Source organism: Dipteris shenzhenensis, chromosome 8 (assembly GCF_047967505.1).
Source record: "Dipteris shenzhenensis isolate YYH24624 ecotype China chromosome 8, Dip_SZ_1.0, whole genome shotgun sequence".
Classification (NCBI taxonomy): domain Eukaryota; kingdom Viridiplantae; phylum Streptophyta; class Polypodiopsida; order Gleicheniales; family Dipteridaceae; genus Dipteris; species Dipteris shenzhenensis.
This window is the reverse complement of record NC_141603.1, coordinates 53342434-53360224: the sequence shown is the minus strand read 5'-3', so window position 1 is coordinate 53360224 and position 17791 is coordinate 53342434. Positions and strand designations below refer to the sequence as shown.

General features: G+C 44.8%; 1 protein-coding gene across 1 annotated transcript in view; it reads left to right on the top strand.

Annotated features, from left to right (window-relative positions):
- LOC147899674 (syntaxin-22-like) overlaps nt 1–17791 on the top strand; it is a 39682-nt gene that overhangs the window by 19966 nt on the left and 1925 nt on the right. Inside the window, exon 2 of the mRNA XM_087377972.1 lies at nt 5959–6052. Within this exon, the coding sequence (XP_087234098.1) occupies nt 5959–6052 (94 nt within the window). The remainder of the gene's footprint in view (nt 1–5958; nt 6053–17791) is intronic.

Genomic DNA, 17791 nt, shown 5'->3' with positions numbered 1-17791 from the left:
GCCACAAACTCAACAAGAATTTGAACAAATGGTACGCACTCGTATACAAGAGCTGGAAAATCTTAAAAGGGATCCCAGGGCTCAGCATTTGTTTCCAGCAGAAGCTATGCCTAATCCAGTATATGACGTGCCAATGCCAGAGGCACACTCTCGTGTACAGTCTGAGAGAGAGAGATCTCATAGATCTCATAGGAGACGGTCCCATAGTAAAAAGAGATCGAGGCGTCATCACCGATCTCCTAGTCTATCACCGTCTACCTCGAGTTCGACTTCTGTGTCTTCTTCTTCCTTATCAGATAAACCATCCAGGAAAAGAAGGAAACATGAGAAGTCTGGGAAGAGAAAGTCTTCCAAAGCGACCAGGGAATTTAAAGAGGGAGGAAAATCTGTTAAGTTTATGACCTACAATGGACAGTATGGTCATACAGACAAAGCATTGCAGTTTATCAGACAGTTTGATGCTGCATTCGGTACTGAGAAATTTTCAGAATCCTCCAAGTTAAGAATGGTCAGCCTACACTTAACAGCAACGGCTAGTGCATGGTGGAGTGCACTGACCACAGATGGATCAGCCCCAAGAAAGTGGAAGGGCTTCAAGAAAGCCTTCTACCAGCAGTTCATGCCTAAACAGTTTAGAGACCATGTTCTTCAAGATTGGGACAGCTTGCACATGGATGCAGGAGATACAGTGGATGGGTACAACCAAAAGTTTTGGGATGCTTATTTGCAGGTTGCACCGTTCAAAAAGATCTCCAAAGGCACCCAGATGAGGAAGTACAGAGCAGGTCTCACTCCAAGAATTCAGGCAGTAGTGAATGCTTTGGGGGCAAAGAATATTCAAGATCTTATGCATTCAGCCTCAGTAGCGAGTCTTGTGCCGCTACAAGATCCATCTACAGTGCCATCCTTGCATGCAGGACGTGCTGATAAAAAGAAAACTGATTTTCAAAAATTAGAAAAGAAAGAGTCCCCTAAGGCTGAAAAGAAAGGGTTTCAGCCTCAGAAGCCGAGGGGTACTCAGTTCTCGAAGACCTATAAGGGCAAATCTCTATTTACCCCTGAACAGATAGCGGAATTCCGTAGAGATGGGAAATGCTTCAGGTGCGGTAAAGAGGGGCATGTGGCTGCCCAGTGCCCAGAAAAGCCTTCAACATCGAAGGGAAAAGAGGCAGAGAAGCCACGAGGACCGCAAAAGCCAATGGCGGGGGGAATTCCTGATATACTGGGTCATGCTTTGAACCCAGAAGAACGAGAATTGCTGCTATCATGGGGCAAAGTTAGAGACCAGCAAGCGCTAATTTTATTTGATCCAGGGGCTACTGATAATTTCATATCAGAGGATCTAGCCCTGAGGCTGGGAATAAAGACGGAAGAGCTAGGCAGGGCTTTGGATGCCGATCAAATGTTTTGTGGGAATCCTGTGCCAGTTACTCCCTTGATAGGGAAGCTCCGTCTTCATATTCAGAGTTATGTGGATCAGGAAGACTTCTTCATTTCTCCACTGAAACATTATGATGTAGTTTTGGGGATGCCTTGGTTTCACCGCAAGGCAGTGAAGTTGACTCTTCCTGAAAGAGTGCTGGAATTTGTACATAGGGGGAAAAATCAGCGTGTAATTGCCAAGAATAAAGGGGACACTATCCCCATTGTATCTGATGTTTCATGCGGTAAAGCAATAAAGTCTGCAATTTCTGCGTACATGGTTTTTGTAAAAGAAAAAGAGAATGATATGCATGCTGAAATGAATGATGCAGACAAAGATAGGTTTCAGTTTCTGGTAAACTTTAAAGATTGCTTTTCTGATGTTTTGCCAGGGGAGTTACCCCCAGAGAGACCAGAAGATCATCAGATAGAGTTAATGCCTGGTAGTGAGCCACCAAACAGACCCCCTTATAGAGTCAGTGCGACTCAGAGAGAGGAGATTATGGCTCAGGTACAGGACTTGCTGTCCAAAGGGTTGATTCAGCCCAGCTCGTCTCCTTTTTGTTCCCCTGTACTGTTAGTACAGAAGAAAGATGGTTCATTCCGTATGTGCGTCGATTATCGCGCACTGAACAAAATGACCATCAAGAATAGATTCCCTATTCCGCGTATTGATGATGTCCTGGATCAGTTAAATGGAGCTTCAGTTTTCAGCAGGGTAGACTTGAAGAGTGGCTACCACCAAGTGAGGATACAGCCTCAGGATGTGCATAAGACAGCATTCCGCACAACATTCGGGTTGTATGAATACTTAGTGATGCCTTTTGGATTGACAAATGCTCCAGCCACATTCAACAGAATGATGGATCGCATCTTCCGAAAGTACAGGCATTTTACGGGTACCTTCTTTGATGATATCTTAGTTTTTTCTAAGACAGAGGAAGAGCACAGAGAACATCTTGCTATAGTGTTTCAAGAGCTGAGAAATCATCAGCTCTATGCAAACAGCAAGAAAAGTGAATTCTTCCTGGAAGAAATCCACTATCTGGGGCATATAATATCCAAGAATGGGATACAAATGGATCCAGCGAAGATCCGTGCCATTCAGGAATGGCCAGAGCTGAAAACTGTGCATGAAGTTCGAAGTTTTTTAGGCTTGTGTTCTTACTACAGAAGGTTTATCAGACATTTTGCTGATATCGCAGCTCCATTACATGACCTCACTAAGAAAAATGCAGCCTTCACATGGGGATTATCACAGAAGAAAGCATTCAATACACTCAAGGAAAAGTTGACTACAGAGCCTATTCTGGTAGTTCCGGATCTGTATCAGTCTTTTGATGTGGATTGCGATGCTTGTGGAGAATGTGTTGGGGCTGCATTGCATCAGAATGGTCATGTAGTAGCCTATGAAAGCAGACGACTTCGGGATGCGGAAAGATATTTAGGAATCTATGAGAAAGAGTTATTGGCTGTAATTCATGCCATCCATACATGGAAACATTATCTTTTGGGTGCAGATTTTACTGTCAAAACAGACCACCAAAGTCTGAAATACTTTTTGACTCAGACCAAGCTTTCAGAGAAGCATATGAAATGGGCAAACATGCTGTCAATGTATCATTTTCAGATTGTCCATACCCCAGGAATTCGGAACAGAGTGGCAGATGCCTTGTCCCGAAGACCCCAGGTCAATAATGTGACTATTGCTTATCATCAGGACCTGGAAGGCATGAGGGAGCAATATGCTCATGATTCTGATTTTGGTGAAATTTTACAGCAGATGCAAGAAGGGCAATCCACCAGTCACTATTCCCTGAAAGATGGGTATTTAATGAAAGATGATTGCCTATGCATCACCCAGGAGATGAGGAAAAAGATTTTAGGGGAATGCCATGCACCTCCCTATGCTGGACATAGAGGAATTACAGCAACAACTCTAGCACTAGAGAGGTATTTCTTTTGGCCAGGAATGCGGAAAGATATACATCAGTTTGTTACTGAATGCCTTACGTGTCAGAAAATGAAGTATGATAGACAGAAGGCACCTGGCCTACTTATGCCTCTTCCCGTGCCTCAGGCACCATGGGAAAATATTACAATGGACTTTATTTTTGATTTGCCGAGATCAAAGTCAGGGAATGATGGGATTTGGACTATCATTGATAGATTCAGCAAGCAAGCTCATTTCATTCCGGTTCGCAAAACCATAAAGGCAGATCATATGGCTAAGCTGTTCATGGCACAGATCTTTAAACATCATGGTATGCCTAAGTCCATTGTTAGTGATCGAGATCCCAGAATGACCAGTCTATTCTGGAGAGCTTTATTTGATAACATGGGGACGAATCTGAATTTTTCTTCTTCTTTCCATCCCCAGACAGATGGTCAAAGTGAAGTAGCAAATTCTACCATTTTGGATATGCTGAAATGCTACGTGGGTGACCAAAGTTCAGACTGGGAAAAGTACCTACCGTTAGTAGAGTTTGCTTACAATAATACAGTACATAACTCTACAGGGAAAGCCCCTTTTGAAGTCATATATGGAAAGGTGATTTTGCCACCTATACTAAGGACTAAGGATGAAATATTTGCAGCTGATCAGTTTGTAAGAGACCTCCAGACAGCTTACAGCCAAGTCTGGACAGCAATTGAAAGGTCTCAAGAGAAACATAAAAGAGCTGTAGATAAACATAGGAGACAGTTGGATCTCAAGGAAGGGGACTGGGTACTTTTAAGGTTTGAAAAAGCTAGGCTCCGCAAGTTTAAAGGCAAACAGAAAGTGTATGCAAAGTTATCTCCCAGATATTATGGCCCTTTCAGGGTTACAGAGAGAATAAATGAGGTTGCATACAGATTAGCATTGCCAGAGCATTGGAGGATTCACAATGCATTCCATGTGAGTCTTCTAAAGAAATTTCAGGGACCAGAGCCTACAGAACCAGTATCAGAAGATCCACCAGAAGTGGATGAGCTGGAGGAAGTCCTTCAGCCAGAGCAAATTGTGTACCATACTGTACGTAAAGGCCCTCAGGGTAAGGAAATTTTGCAGGTATCTTGTAAAATTCAAGAATTATACGGCATTAGATGCCAAGTGGATGGACGAAGACATGTTATCCGATCATCCACAGCTTTTGGATGTTTACAAGGAAGCTTTTCAGTTGCGGTCAACTGAATAGAAGCCGAGGGGATGTCACCACAATGTAAATATCCTAAGTCAAAGTACAGTTGACCATTTATTTGATCATAATTAAAGAGTTTTATATGTGTTAATTACGGTCAAAGAGTTATTTTAATGGTCAAAGGATTGACTACGGTCAAAGATACTTGACTCTAGTCAAGTAAACCTGACTACGGTCAGAGAGTGTTGACTTCGGTCAACAAGACTTGGTATGCGCCAAGAGGGGTTAACCCCGGTTAACCAAGATGTGCCAACCTCGGTTGGAGAGACTTGGCTATAATTAAGGCGCCTTGACCTTGGGTCGAAGCTCTTTAATTATAATCAAGAGTGTTGACTCCGGTCAACCAGAGAAAATATATATATATTTGTTTAGATGTGCACATGTGTTCAGTGGGGACGCCCACCGTGACTAGGATTAGTCCACAGTGTGTTATTTGCATGCAAAGCGCTAACAATTAATGGGTACCATGGTGGTGCGCTTTAATTAATTGTTGTAGGTACTAGGAAGGATTATTTTTCCTAAGCGAAATGGGAGCCTGACAAGCATCCAGGAAGCGGTTCGTGTGACCGAGAGCTTTGAAGACTCCAGAATGGCCCTTAGAGGCTTGTAATAGGTTTTAGTCTAGATTTTAGACAAGTGGCATGTTGCCAATTTGAATGGGGCTTAAAGCTCTTGTAAAAGAAGAATTCTTTTCATGTTTTGAGAGAGAGACTTACGAGACAGCTTGAAGCTGAACTTCTGTAATAGATTTTCTGAAATGAATAAAGACCTTCGGGGGGGTCCAGCCCGACAAATTGTCCTGGGCCCTAGTGTATGTCCAGAGAGAGAGAGTGAGGGAGAGCCTTTGGAGAGCTAATCTCCGTCGTAGAAATAAAGCCAAAGCTGTTTCGTCAACTACGGTTGTACCACCAAACCTTTTATTCACCCGTTAATGGTTAGCCAATGCATGCATTGTAATCCTGTGGACTCCTCTGTGGGTGTCCCGACCATGCAACTAAGCAAAACACAATAAATCAGATAGAAACTTTCTAGTTGATGGAAGTCAACTCACTTTGACCAAGTTAGTACTCTTTGACTGTAGTCAATTACCTTTGACCAACATCAAAATAAAAGATTTAATCTTTATTTCTGGGGATAAATATGGCTTTGTGACAGCTATGACATGATTTTGAGGGGCATGTTTGTGACCTGCACCTCTTTACATCTATTGTAAATCCACATTTCTTACTTTGTCTGTCTCATGGTGTCCTCTCTCATGTTTTCTGCTGGTGGAATCAGTTTTGTGGAGGTTGTGGCAGTGAATTCTCCAACACATGCATTTCACTAGATATTATGTTTTGTTGATTGTTTACAGACATAAAACACAGCAGCAAATTGGGCACTTGGCAAAAGAAACTTATGCAAAACTTAAGGCTGCAAGTGAGACTGATCATGTGACTGACGTCAGCGTAAGACAACACAGATTAATTTTTAATAAGCCTCCTCTCTAAATGTTAGCGTTTTTCCTGGCTTACTTTTTTGTTCATATCTGGACATTGACATAAAATTGTGAATTTACAGTTGCTTGAACGGGCGGGGGGGGGGGGGTGTTTTAAGAACATATGCTTATACAATGATCTGAACCTGTTAAAGTTTGGAGGTTACAGCTGCTACTCCCTAATGGAGTCGATGATTTAAACCATAACTGCATTAACATTTTGGGCATCGTCCCGGATTTGTTAGATATCCAAGCTCAATATCCAGGGGTAATGTTGATGAATGAGTGATGTACATAGGCTACTGTTGTTAATATGTATATCTGCTTTTGTCATGGGCATTTGACAGGCCATGGCCATGCTGGCTAAGTGCGAGTGCAGCAGTCACATAGGCAGCCATGCTGGCTGCAGTACAGGTACACCAGCCGCAACAGCCGTACAGCCTGACAGGTACATGCAGGCCACCGTACAGGTGCCTTTTCAGTGATGACATCAGCAGCCACATGGCAGTCAGATGGGCAGTTAGGGGTTGGTGCACCAGTCTGTTCTAGTCGGGTGCAGCAGCCCCTCCAGTCGGCCTATTTAGGGTCCAAAGGGCCGCCTTTGGCCCTTATTCTTCGTCCACCTCTAGGCCTTCTAGTGCTCAGTTCAGCAGCAAGAGCACCCAGCAGCAGACCAGCAGGGTAGCCTTGACCTACAGGGGATCACTACAGTAAGGATTCACCTCCTCTCTATAGTGCTTTTCCATTACAGTTTTGTAGTGAGGGTTTCAGTTGTATTCAGCCCTATGGGCATACATTTATTCAGTTGTTTATTCCTTTTTGGAGGCCCCTTCATTCCCCTCTCAGTCTCTCGCAGTCACCATCACAGTTTCCACATGGATTTATGAGTGTGATCTTCTTTCAGTCTATCTCTTTCAGTTAGTAGTTGAGGAGAGAGAGTGATTTAGTACTTCTCCCCTTACATTGGTATTAGAGCTTCAGAAATTCTTTCCTAAGATAGGGAGGGTCAGTCAGGGACATCCCACTTGTTTATAGTTCAGAAAAGATCCAGCAAGGACACCATGAGCACCAGCGAGCAGTCCAACCAAGTGGTTGACGAGGGTACTTCCACAGTGACACGACTCTAGTGCTCCTGAGAATCCGGACCTGCAAACAAACACCTGAAAACAAGCATAGAACCACAATAGGAATTTGCAGGCATGCTCACCACCCAATCATGGCATCCCGTCCTTGCCCCCTCCGAGCCACAGGCTGAGCTGCTGGCACACTAGCACATATCCCAACTAGATCCCAACCAGCCTGGCGTCCCATACCGCAAGGTGGCTTCCATAGGGGTCTTGGATCTACTGCTGGGCCTTGGGCTATACTAGAAAGCAGGTGTGCGTCCGCAACACGATCCAGGTTCTAGACCATCAAAGAAGAGCCAAGCTTGCTTTGACTTGCATGATTGAGAACTGACCTCCTAGGCCCCTTATATAGACTCGAGCCCAGTGCTGCTAAAAATAGCCGGAACCCTAACATGTCCCGTTGCCCTTGCAACTCGCCTGCCTAGCTCCTAGTTCCCCAAGCTAGTCCTGTGCGCCTAAAGCACACGTCAGATATAGTCCGTGCACATGACATACTCCTCTTCCTCTAAGAACTCACTTCTGAGTTCATAAGAAAGTTCGGCAACTCTCTTTGAAGGTTGGGTAATGTCTCCCATGTGGAATCCTCCTCGATACGATCCTTCCACTTAGTCTTGTATTTCGTGATTGTCCGATTTCTAACTTGACGTTCACGAAATTCAAGTATAGCTTCAGGCTTGTGCGGTATAAAGGTTAAATCTTCAACCTCTACCAATTCTTGAGGAGTAACAATTTGATCCTCATCACCCAACACATCCTTCAGTCTACTGACATGAAAAACTGGATGCATAGTACATCAGGAGGCAATTCAAGTTCATATGCAACTAGAATCAAGAATGGACCACACTATGGGGGGATAATTTGACAACCTTACTAGTACGTAAACTCTTGGATTCTTTGGGAATACACAAATATACCATTGTTCCAGTAGAGAACTCTCTCATGAACGATGTCTATTAGTGTAAAATCTGTACCCCTCTTGGGCGCTTCTAATAGACTCCTTGGCAAACTTCAACATCTTGCAAGAATGTTTCAGCAGCATCATTCTTAATTCCCTTGAATCCAACCATTACTGGTGACTTAGGTTGAAACCCGTACATAAGCATAAAAGGATTGAAACCAGTAGTTGAATGCTTTGTACTATTATAAGCAAATTCAACCATGGGTAAGTAATCATTTGATGCTCTTGGAAACATATGCACGAAGCATATCCTCGAGAAGTTGGCTCACAACTTGTTCAGAGGAACTCAAAGTGGTTTCTAACTTATCAAAAATAGGAGTCCAAAACTCATTGGTAAAGTTTGAATCCCTATCACTGACTATGTCAGATGGCAATCCATACAGACGAATTAATAGATCAACAAGCTGCTGGGCCAATTGACTTGCTGTAACATTGTTCCTTGTAGGTATAAATCTAGCCATCTTTGTCAAGTGATCTACTATAATCCAAATGGAATCATAACCTTTGCGCGTTTGTGGATAAAGTCCATGGAAATGCTTTCCTCCAAGGGCTGTAGTAACCCCTTGCTTTGAAGGCGTTCGGCTTTAGTCACTTGACAAGTACGGCAACCTACGACATAGTTCTGAACAAACTCCCTCATCTTAGGCCAATAAAAAGTATGCTTCACAAGAGACAGAGTCCTGTGTAGTCCTAGTTGCAAATAGTTAGATTGAAAAGTGCTAGGATGTCTCGCACTAGGTGCATCATGACACTCGCGGAGAATCTTGGATCGAAGATCCAACACATCTGGTACACAAATTTTATCATTTCAGAACAGCAAGCCGTTCCGAATCATCCATTGACCTCTTGCCACCTGTACAATAGTTGGCATAATCCCTGAGTCTTGGTCAATCATCGAGCTCCCATCCTAGACCTTGTGCCAATATTAACTGAAATGTCTGTCAGTCGCGCAAAGCCCTCTCAAGGATTGAAATAGATTGGAGGATATCCTGATAAATGATAAAGAATTTAGCATCTTAATTTGACGTAAGGAATTAGTAACACTATTCAAGGAACCCTTTTTATACCGAATCTCAAAATCAAAGTCCTGCATTTAACTCAATCCATCTAGCTTTCCTACCCCTCAAATCATCTCCTTCACACACATATCAGATTGATTGATGATCAGTCAATACAACAAATTTGAAACCATACAGATAATGTCTCAAAATTTTAAAGCATAAACTACCGCATAAAGTTCCTGTTCCATGGTAGGCCAATGATATTTAGTATTATCTACCTTTTACTCTCAAAAGCTACAGGTCGACGCTCTTGGAACAATGCTGTCCCAATCGCATAATTGCTTGCATCGGCCTCTAAGACATAAGGCTGGGTAGGATCGGGCAATGCAAGAACATGCACACTCTTGATACAATTTTTCGAAGTATCAAAAGCCGTGTTCAAATTGTCATTCCAAGTAACTCCGTCAATGCTAATCCCTTCTCGAGAAATCTTGTGTCCTAAGTAAACGATCTTCTTCATAAAGAAGTCACATTTACTAATCTTAGCATACAATTGATTCTGTCTTGATAGAAGTAAGACAATCTTGAGGTGACCAATATGGGCCGAAAGGCTGTCCTTTCAATATGCTTCACATAAATACGTATCTAGTGGTAACTAGCACGTAAATCAATCTTTGTGAAGTACTTCGCTCCTGCCAATTTGTCTATCAAGTCATCAGCACGAGAGAGAGGATACTTATTCTTAATTGCTACTTTATTCAACCTCTTATAATCCACACACATTCTCCAAGATCCATCTTTCTTCTTCGTCAAAAGAATAGGAGCACCCAAGGGTGATTTGCTTGGGTGTATATACCCCAACCTTAAATATTCTTGAAGTTGTTGAGCTAACTCACCCTCCTCAAACTGCCTCATCCTAGAAGGTGGTATGCTTATAGGTTGAGCGCCTGGGACCAAATCTATGCGATGATTCGACTGCTCTTTTGGGAGGCAACCCTGCCAGCATTTCGTGTGGAAATACATCATTAAATTCGCTTAACAACTTCTTTAATTCAATATGTTCAACCACGCTTAAATCATATGTAGTAGAAAGAGATGTAACAAATGAAGAAAGTGGAATCAAAACACATTGAAACACATCATAAGAAGTTGTTTGTATCATATTTCGAACTTGAATCGCATTTACAAGTGATCCCTTAGAGGGATGAATATCATCACTTTGTATAGTAATCTGGGTATTTCCGCATGCAAAAGAGAAAGAGTATGGGATTTCCAACCAAATTGGACATCATGGGTTTTAAACGATTCGATGCCCAATAACAAGTCTACAACAAGTCTACATTATCTAAGTGCATAACATAGCACTGCAAAATGTCATCATAGTCTTGAATTCGGATTGGAAGTTGATCCACCTTGCGATCCAAAATTGCTTCCCGATTGTAAGTTGTACCTCATAGGTATGATCACTAGGTGTTGTGGACAAGTGTAGGGTCCACACAAGTTTGTGATTTACAAAATTGTGAGATCTTCCTTGTTCAAAGAGAATATGTAATATGTATCCATGTCCCTTGGATATCTCCATAGGCTCGGTAGAGATCATGAGGACCAAACAATGAATTATTAAAAGAATAATTGCAAGAATAAGGGCGTGAGAGGACATTACTTCAAAAGTGGTCTTAGTTTAAGCTTTGGTAAAGGTCCTTGCGAGGTTTCTTGCCTCTTCGGGCAATTAAGCCGAGTGTGGCTACGCTCCTTGCAAATAAAGCATCGACCTTCTTTTTTCAGCTTCAAAGTACGCAAGAAACTTGCTTTGCCAGTTTGAGTTGAATTAGGTTTCTTCTTAGAGGTATTGTCTAAAGACTTTTCCTCCGCGGTGCCAGTTGGAGATGGAAAGAACTTCCGCTTGTTCTTCCCATTGGTGTTCGAGGTAGATGCCCCCTTTGCCACAGCCATAGTGTCATCATAGATACACGCGTAATTCATGGCCTCTCGCAGGCGGCCATTTGCAGGCTGTCACTTCCCTATGTAAGTAGTCATTGTTCGATTTGAAATCATTTGTTTTCTTGATGCCCCGTAGTAACCCGGGTCCAGGGGAAGAACGGAAGTCTGTGAATCCCATGGATAATACTTGTTGTTCTTGACCTGTAATTTGTAGGAGTCTGGTAATCCATCCACAAAGAAGCCCAATAAGGTAACTGGATCCATCTTCGTGGCTCTAATCTGCAAATCCCGGAACTTCTGTGATAAACTTTGCAGGCGAGATTCTGCTTAGACATATCTAGGGCTTTGAATTTCTCTAAAATATCATAATTTTCCTCTTTCTTCAGGAACTCTTTTCTAAATACTTCTTCAAGTTCGATCGAAGTGGAGGGTTTCAGCCACAACTCCCTCCACCAGAGTAATGATTTTCCAAATAAATACCCTAAATCTTCTTTATATTAGGATAAGAGTGAAAGTGGAAGTGTACTTGCCACTTGTGCAACCAAGTGTCCACCACTTACTTCGTTCTGGATTTCTGATCTCCGGAATAAGGATCTAGTGTAATATTCGGACCCAACACTAAAGCTAAAGCATCCACATGAGTAAGCGCTTGAACAATCCTGGTCAAAAGCATAAGAGAAGTCTGAATCCCTTGAAGTTGCTGTGCCAACTCCGTGTGATTCAAATTATCCAGATCAAGCCTTGCATCGAGAGTGGTGGTGAACGCACTGAAAACATTCTTCGTAACCAGATCGTCATAGAGACCCTGGTCATCCCCTCCTTGAAAAGCCATGTCTTGCTCCCCCTCGGAAGCTTAGGATCAGTTGTACCAGTCATGAAGATATTGTGGCAGAGGAAAGGAAAGCAGAGACTAAATTCGAGGGAGAGAGGGGTCTAGAGAAGAGACAAGAAGATGTGGGATTGAGGTGGCAACCAAACAGTGAATTAGGGCTGCAACAGGAAAGAGGAAAGAGGGAAATCAAAGGAAGGCGAGAGAGGTGACTGGTGTGAGGTATGGCGCTGCAGCTAGCTAGGTGAAATCAAAAGCTGGAGGGGGGGCGAGCTGAAGTGTTAGAAACTGTGAGATCAGTGCCTTTTTTAAAGAGGTAAGCCTCCAAAAATGCAAGTACCTTAACTTAGCCAAACACCCAAAATTGGGTTGCTTTTTTGCTTTCTTGGCATCCAAGGAAAGTAAGCTTTCTACGTTGGCCAAGTATGAAAAAGCAAAGTGCTTTTTCTTGGCCTCCAAGAACGTAAGGCGTCTAGCTTCGTCCCAGGTTTGATCAACCCTCAGTGCACCTCTCCCACCCCTACAACCCTCAGCCAAAATTTGCTGCTCCTGATCATGCAGCCCTATTCAAACTGATTTCCTCGCGTGGAAGTCCACCTCAAGGACAATTCCCTAGCAGCGAAACTCTCTCTCACTGCATCTCGTGCGAATTTTTCTGAACTCTCCCTGCTTCCACCGAATCTTACAAGGCTCTCTTCATGAATTCACTCTATCCCAATCCAGACGAAACTGTATTACCAATTGACAAGATCACTAGCTCTTGTAGGGTACCACATGAAATTTCGAATTTGAGGCTTACTCGGAGGAAATCACGTCCACACCTTCACTCTATAGAGATTTGTACCTCATGAGTTGGCTCTGATACCAATTGACACGACCCCAACACTTCTAAGAACCTGGACGTGCAAACAAGCACCAGAAAACAAGCATAGAACCACAATGGGAATCTGCAAGCAATGGGCATGCTGACCATCCAACCATGCCTTGGATGCCCCCTTCGAGCCACAGGTTGAGCTGCTTGCACACTGGCACATCTCCCAACTAGATCCCAACCAACCTGGCGTCCCATACCATCAGGTGGCGCCAACATGGGCCTTGGATCTATTGTTGGGCCTTGGGCTACGCTAGAAAGCAGGTGCGCGTCCGCAACATGGTCCAGGATCATGGAAGAGCCAAGCTTGCTCTAACTTGCATGACTGAGAATGGACCCCTTGGGTCCCTTATATAGACTCGAGCCCAGTGCTGCTAAAAATAGCCGGAACCCTGTCCCGTTGCCCTTGCAACTCAACCTGAGAATCGCCTGTCTAGCCCCTTAGGCTACCTGAGCTATAGTCCTGTGCACCTAAAGCGCACGTCAGATACAGTCCGTGCACATGACACACATGCCCTTCCCCACAAGTTCCATAACAAGATGCTCCAATGTGTAACATGCGGAGACTTGTTGTGCGGAAAATAGATGAAAAAGGCGAACTCAAGCATGAGAGACACAAAAGATTTACCTAACTATAGTACACTGCTTTATTTATATTGATGGCGTAAATGTCCTGGCTAATATTGTACATCATTGCCAAATCGGCATACAAAATTGTGCTGAGTAAACTCCCCTAACTGCTACATGCGGGAGATGGAGCTAACTCAATGCTGGGAGCTGAGTGCTGAAATGAGAGGCAAGCAGGCTGCCGTATACAGGCATTTTAAAGCACACCTCAGACATAGTCCGTGCACAAGCACCATGCTTCCAAGGTTTATTTCAACTCGTCTCCAATCTCTAGAAGACAAAGCAGGTCAAAAAATCCAGAGTTGACTTTTTGATCAAAAAGTCAACTCTGCATTTTTGGCCGACAGTGACTTTTGACGGACTGGTCAATGGTCGGCGTTGACCAGCCGACCAATCTGCCTTGAGGCTGCTTGGCGGTATTTGATGGCGCTAGAGCTTGTAGATAGCATGCCACGGGTTGTGGATGCTCGTGCTGCCAATGGACTCTTGGAATGCCCCAAAAACCTTGTGAACAAGTTGTATTGGGATGCTGCAAGATGGTGATTACGTAGCCATTTGTCACTGCCACTTGTTGCTAGGTGGATACCTCGCAACACTTTGCCTTGGCGACCCAAACTGCTCTGTCATGGCCTGTGACTGTGGAGGTTGGGACTGGACCCACGTAGCTCGTGCCTGACTCGTCCTTGGACTAGGGCTCACAAAGGGGTCACGGCATACAATAACATATCTTGGCTCTAACTGTGTGTCACAATGCGCCTCGTGCATGTGACATTCCCTCTTGCTTAAATTTTGCATGATGGTAGCTGTTGAGGGTTGCTAAGGGCATGAACGACTCTGCTAAATGATCATGATGAGAACCAACTGTGGCTCGAAACTTGACTGTCCTTCCAAAGAAATGGGGAATAACAGTATATCCTTGGTACTGCAGTGGTTGGTACGGTTCCAAAAAGCTGAAAAACAAATGCTCTGCTATGATAACATAGTGGCTCAATAAAAACGCTTGAGAACCGGTACTGCCGTGAAGAGTGGTATGGCACTCTGAAAGTTGGATGGAGTACCTCCACATGCAAAGAAGATTCCCTCTGGAATGGCTTGGCAAGGATCTCTACCTTGGCCTTCCTCCCATAAAAAATGCACTCAAACTCAAGGGGCCGATCCCATCATCGTCTGACCACATAACTTGCATACTGACCTCTTGTGCCAGATGACCCATATCTCTCTATGAAAATGGTATCGTGCCATACATCCCGCTTGGAAGCACACTGGCACCATGTCTTGAGGCCATGGTATGGATAATGGGAATCGGGATGAAGAAGGGCTTAGAAGTGTTGGAGAGGGAAGGCAAGTGCAAGGGATTGACAAGGCTAGAGGCTAGAGCAAGGATTGGAGAGGATAGAGAGAAAGAGGGGGAAGAGAGTCCGAGTGACTATACTAGCTAGGCTAGAGGGAATAGGAAGGGCAAGTAGAGGGTTTAGCAAGGGAGGGTAGAGTATGGGTCTTCAGAAACCCAGTATAGCTGCTTATGCTTGGGCATTGATGACAACATAAGCTTTGCTTTGCTTGCTAAGTATGTCTATCTTTTGGATTTTATTTTTGTTAGCTATTCTTTCTTCTTTTTTGTTTACTCTTTTCTTTTCATTAAAAGATTTTAGGATTATAGAACAAAATCTGAATTTGTATGATTGGATATATTCTAGTCTTACACAAGTATATAGAGAGTGTAGGGAGTGATTTGCAAGCACAGCATGGAGCAGGAGCAGCAAATCGGCGGCAAAGACGATGCATAACAAAACGTTGAAAATCGTGTTGCGGCTGTTTTGTACCAGGGCGTCTCTCCCAACGCACCCACATTCCGTGCGTTTCGCCGCGTTTCGGTGCACCAAAACACCTTTACATTGGCTGGAATACACTTGCCTCCTCTATTGGCATGATAACTGCTCAGGGCAAAAACTTCACCATCCTCCTAGAATCTAGAACTGTGTATATAAATGTCTCTCGAAAAACCTGAGTGATGCCGGGAGCTGATGAAATTGTACCTGTCTCTCTGAGAAACTCCAAGAGCGGTGGAGCTGCGGATGTCTCCCGAAGGAGTTGAGAGGCGATTGGCACTGCAGAGCACCCCTCCAAGGAGTAGACTATATTGGATGCTCTCCGAAGGAACGGAGGAGCTGCTGGGCGTCCCTCTAACGAATCAACTGGCTGGGATGCTGCCTGAGAGAACTGTGAGATGTTCGGAACTGCTGAGAACACCTCGTCTACAATGAATGACTGGTATGCCTCTCGAAAGGACTGAGAGGTTGATGCTTCCTGAATTGAGCATGTCTCCCTGAGGTATTGAGGAAACACGAAGATTGATGAGCACCCCTTGTTGGAAAGGTCACCTCCCCATCTGTAAGCCCCCAAATGAGGAGAGCGTGGGGGAGGGAGACCTAGGGCAGAAGATGCCCAGAGAAGAGAGAGAGAGGGGGCTGCCACATGGGCAGCACCTCACAAGAGAAGAAGGCTGCAAAGGACGGAACCTGTGGAAGGAGCAGAAGGCGGGGACAGCAAACCCTAGATCTGACCTGGCAGGGCGCGATGATGTCAGCAGCAGTACGGTTCAGTACAGTGCTGCACACGTGGCTGGAGAAGAGCCTGGCAGAGGGCAGAACCAGCAGCAGCAGGGTGAACAGGCGCTGACATGGCTGGGGCCTGGTGGAGCAGCAAATGGGGCTGCCAGTGGGCAGAGGCATGCCTTAAATAGGCTGGGCCCTTGCCTAGATTGGAGGGCCAAAAGCCCTAGAAGTGTGGGCCAAAGGGCCCTAGTTTTGAAGCCCCTAAAGGGCTGGTTTTGGGGCAGACTGGTCGGCCCAAACAGACCAGCCAGTCGGCCCATTTAGGGCTGGCTGGTCGGTTACTTCAAGGGGCCCTTGGGGCCTATAAAAGCAGAGGCCACATGCCTCATTTCATCATCCAGCAGCCAGCAGTTCCAGGGCAGAAAGGAGCAGCAGGAAGCCTACTCTCTGGGCCTATCTACAGGAGGTGAGAGAGTGCAACAGGTGCTGCAGACTTAGCTCTAGGGAGAGGCTGGACCTTGGCTGTAACAATTCTTCAAAATTCAATTTGTATAATTTCTTATTATTTATATAACATCTTCTCTTGCAAGATAAGCCTTTTTTCATGTGTCGAAGAGTTCTCGGTTCTCATCAGCTTGTTATTTATAGTGGTTTTTTGGAGCAGTAGAACTTCACCAAGAGTGGCGCCCAAGCAAGAGAACCCTGTAGGAGGCGGCTGCCAGCAAAAACGAGCTGTTTTGGCCAAGTTTTTCGCCACAAAAGTGAAGTTTTTCGTGACAGAATTGAAGCTAGAGGGCATGGGAGGCATGGGGAGTGGTTTGGGAGCAAGGGGGAACCTGCTCTGATACCAAATGTTAGAAATGGAAGCGAGAGAACGTGAGAGAATGGAGCTGAAGCAAGCTGGAATGAAATTGCGGCAACAACAAAAGAACTACAAAGCTAGGGTAGTCATAGAGACGAAACCGTAGGATGGACCCTAACTAGGGTCAAAAGATATGTGGTGAATAACTCACCCACAAACTCAACCTCTAACTGAGGTTAGGGTTAAAAAACCGTAATAAAGGGAAAAAGTGCCCTAGCCCTTGTTACATAACATTGGCCACTGCCTTAGGAAATACAAATAGTTCTAACAGCAAGTACCTGAAGCTATCACACCGAAGCTATGGCCCCTTTCCGATGTTAAGTTGTTAATGATGTGCCCATGAAGTTGCAGCTTCCTACAACATGGACCATGCATTGTGTCGTGGCTCAAGCCCTCTAGGTTCCAGCTGTGGAGCAACCCGAGATTGTTGATGAGGCAGAAGTGATTGAGCCTGAGCAGATTTTGCTTCATCGCTTCAAGGCACAGCCAATCAACAACGCTTGTATGCAGTTAAGTTCAAGCATCGGGGTTCCCATGAGGCACCATGGGCTAAAGAGGATTGTTTCACAGATTATCCCCACCTCCTTGCAGCATACAAGGAGCCCTTTTCCGGTTTCAGCAAAAGGGGATGTCACGGGCATCTGGCAGCCTATGGCCATGCTGTGCCAGCGTAGCAGCCACATAGGCAGCCATGCTGGCTGCCGTACAGTCCTTACAGCAGAGGACAGCTGTACACAGCACCGCGACAGCCGTACAGCCTGACAGGTCCATGCAGGCCGCAACAGGTCAGCGATGCATCAGAAGCCACGTGGCAGTCAGATGGGCAGTTACAGGTCGGTGCAGCAGTGTGTTCCAGTCGGGTGCAGCAGCCCCTCCAGTTTCAGGGTTCAAAGGGCCCTATTAAAGGGCAGCCTTTGGCCATCATTCTTCATCCACCTC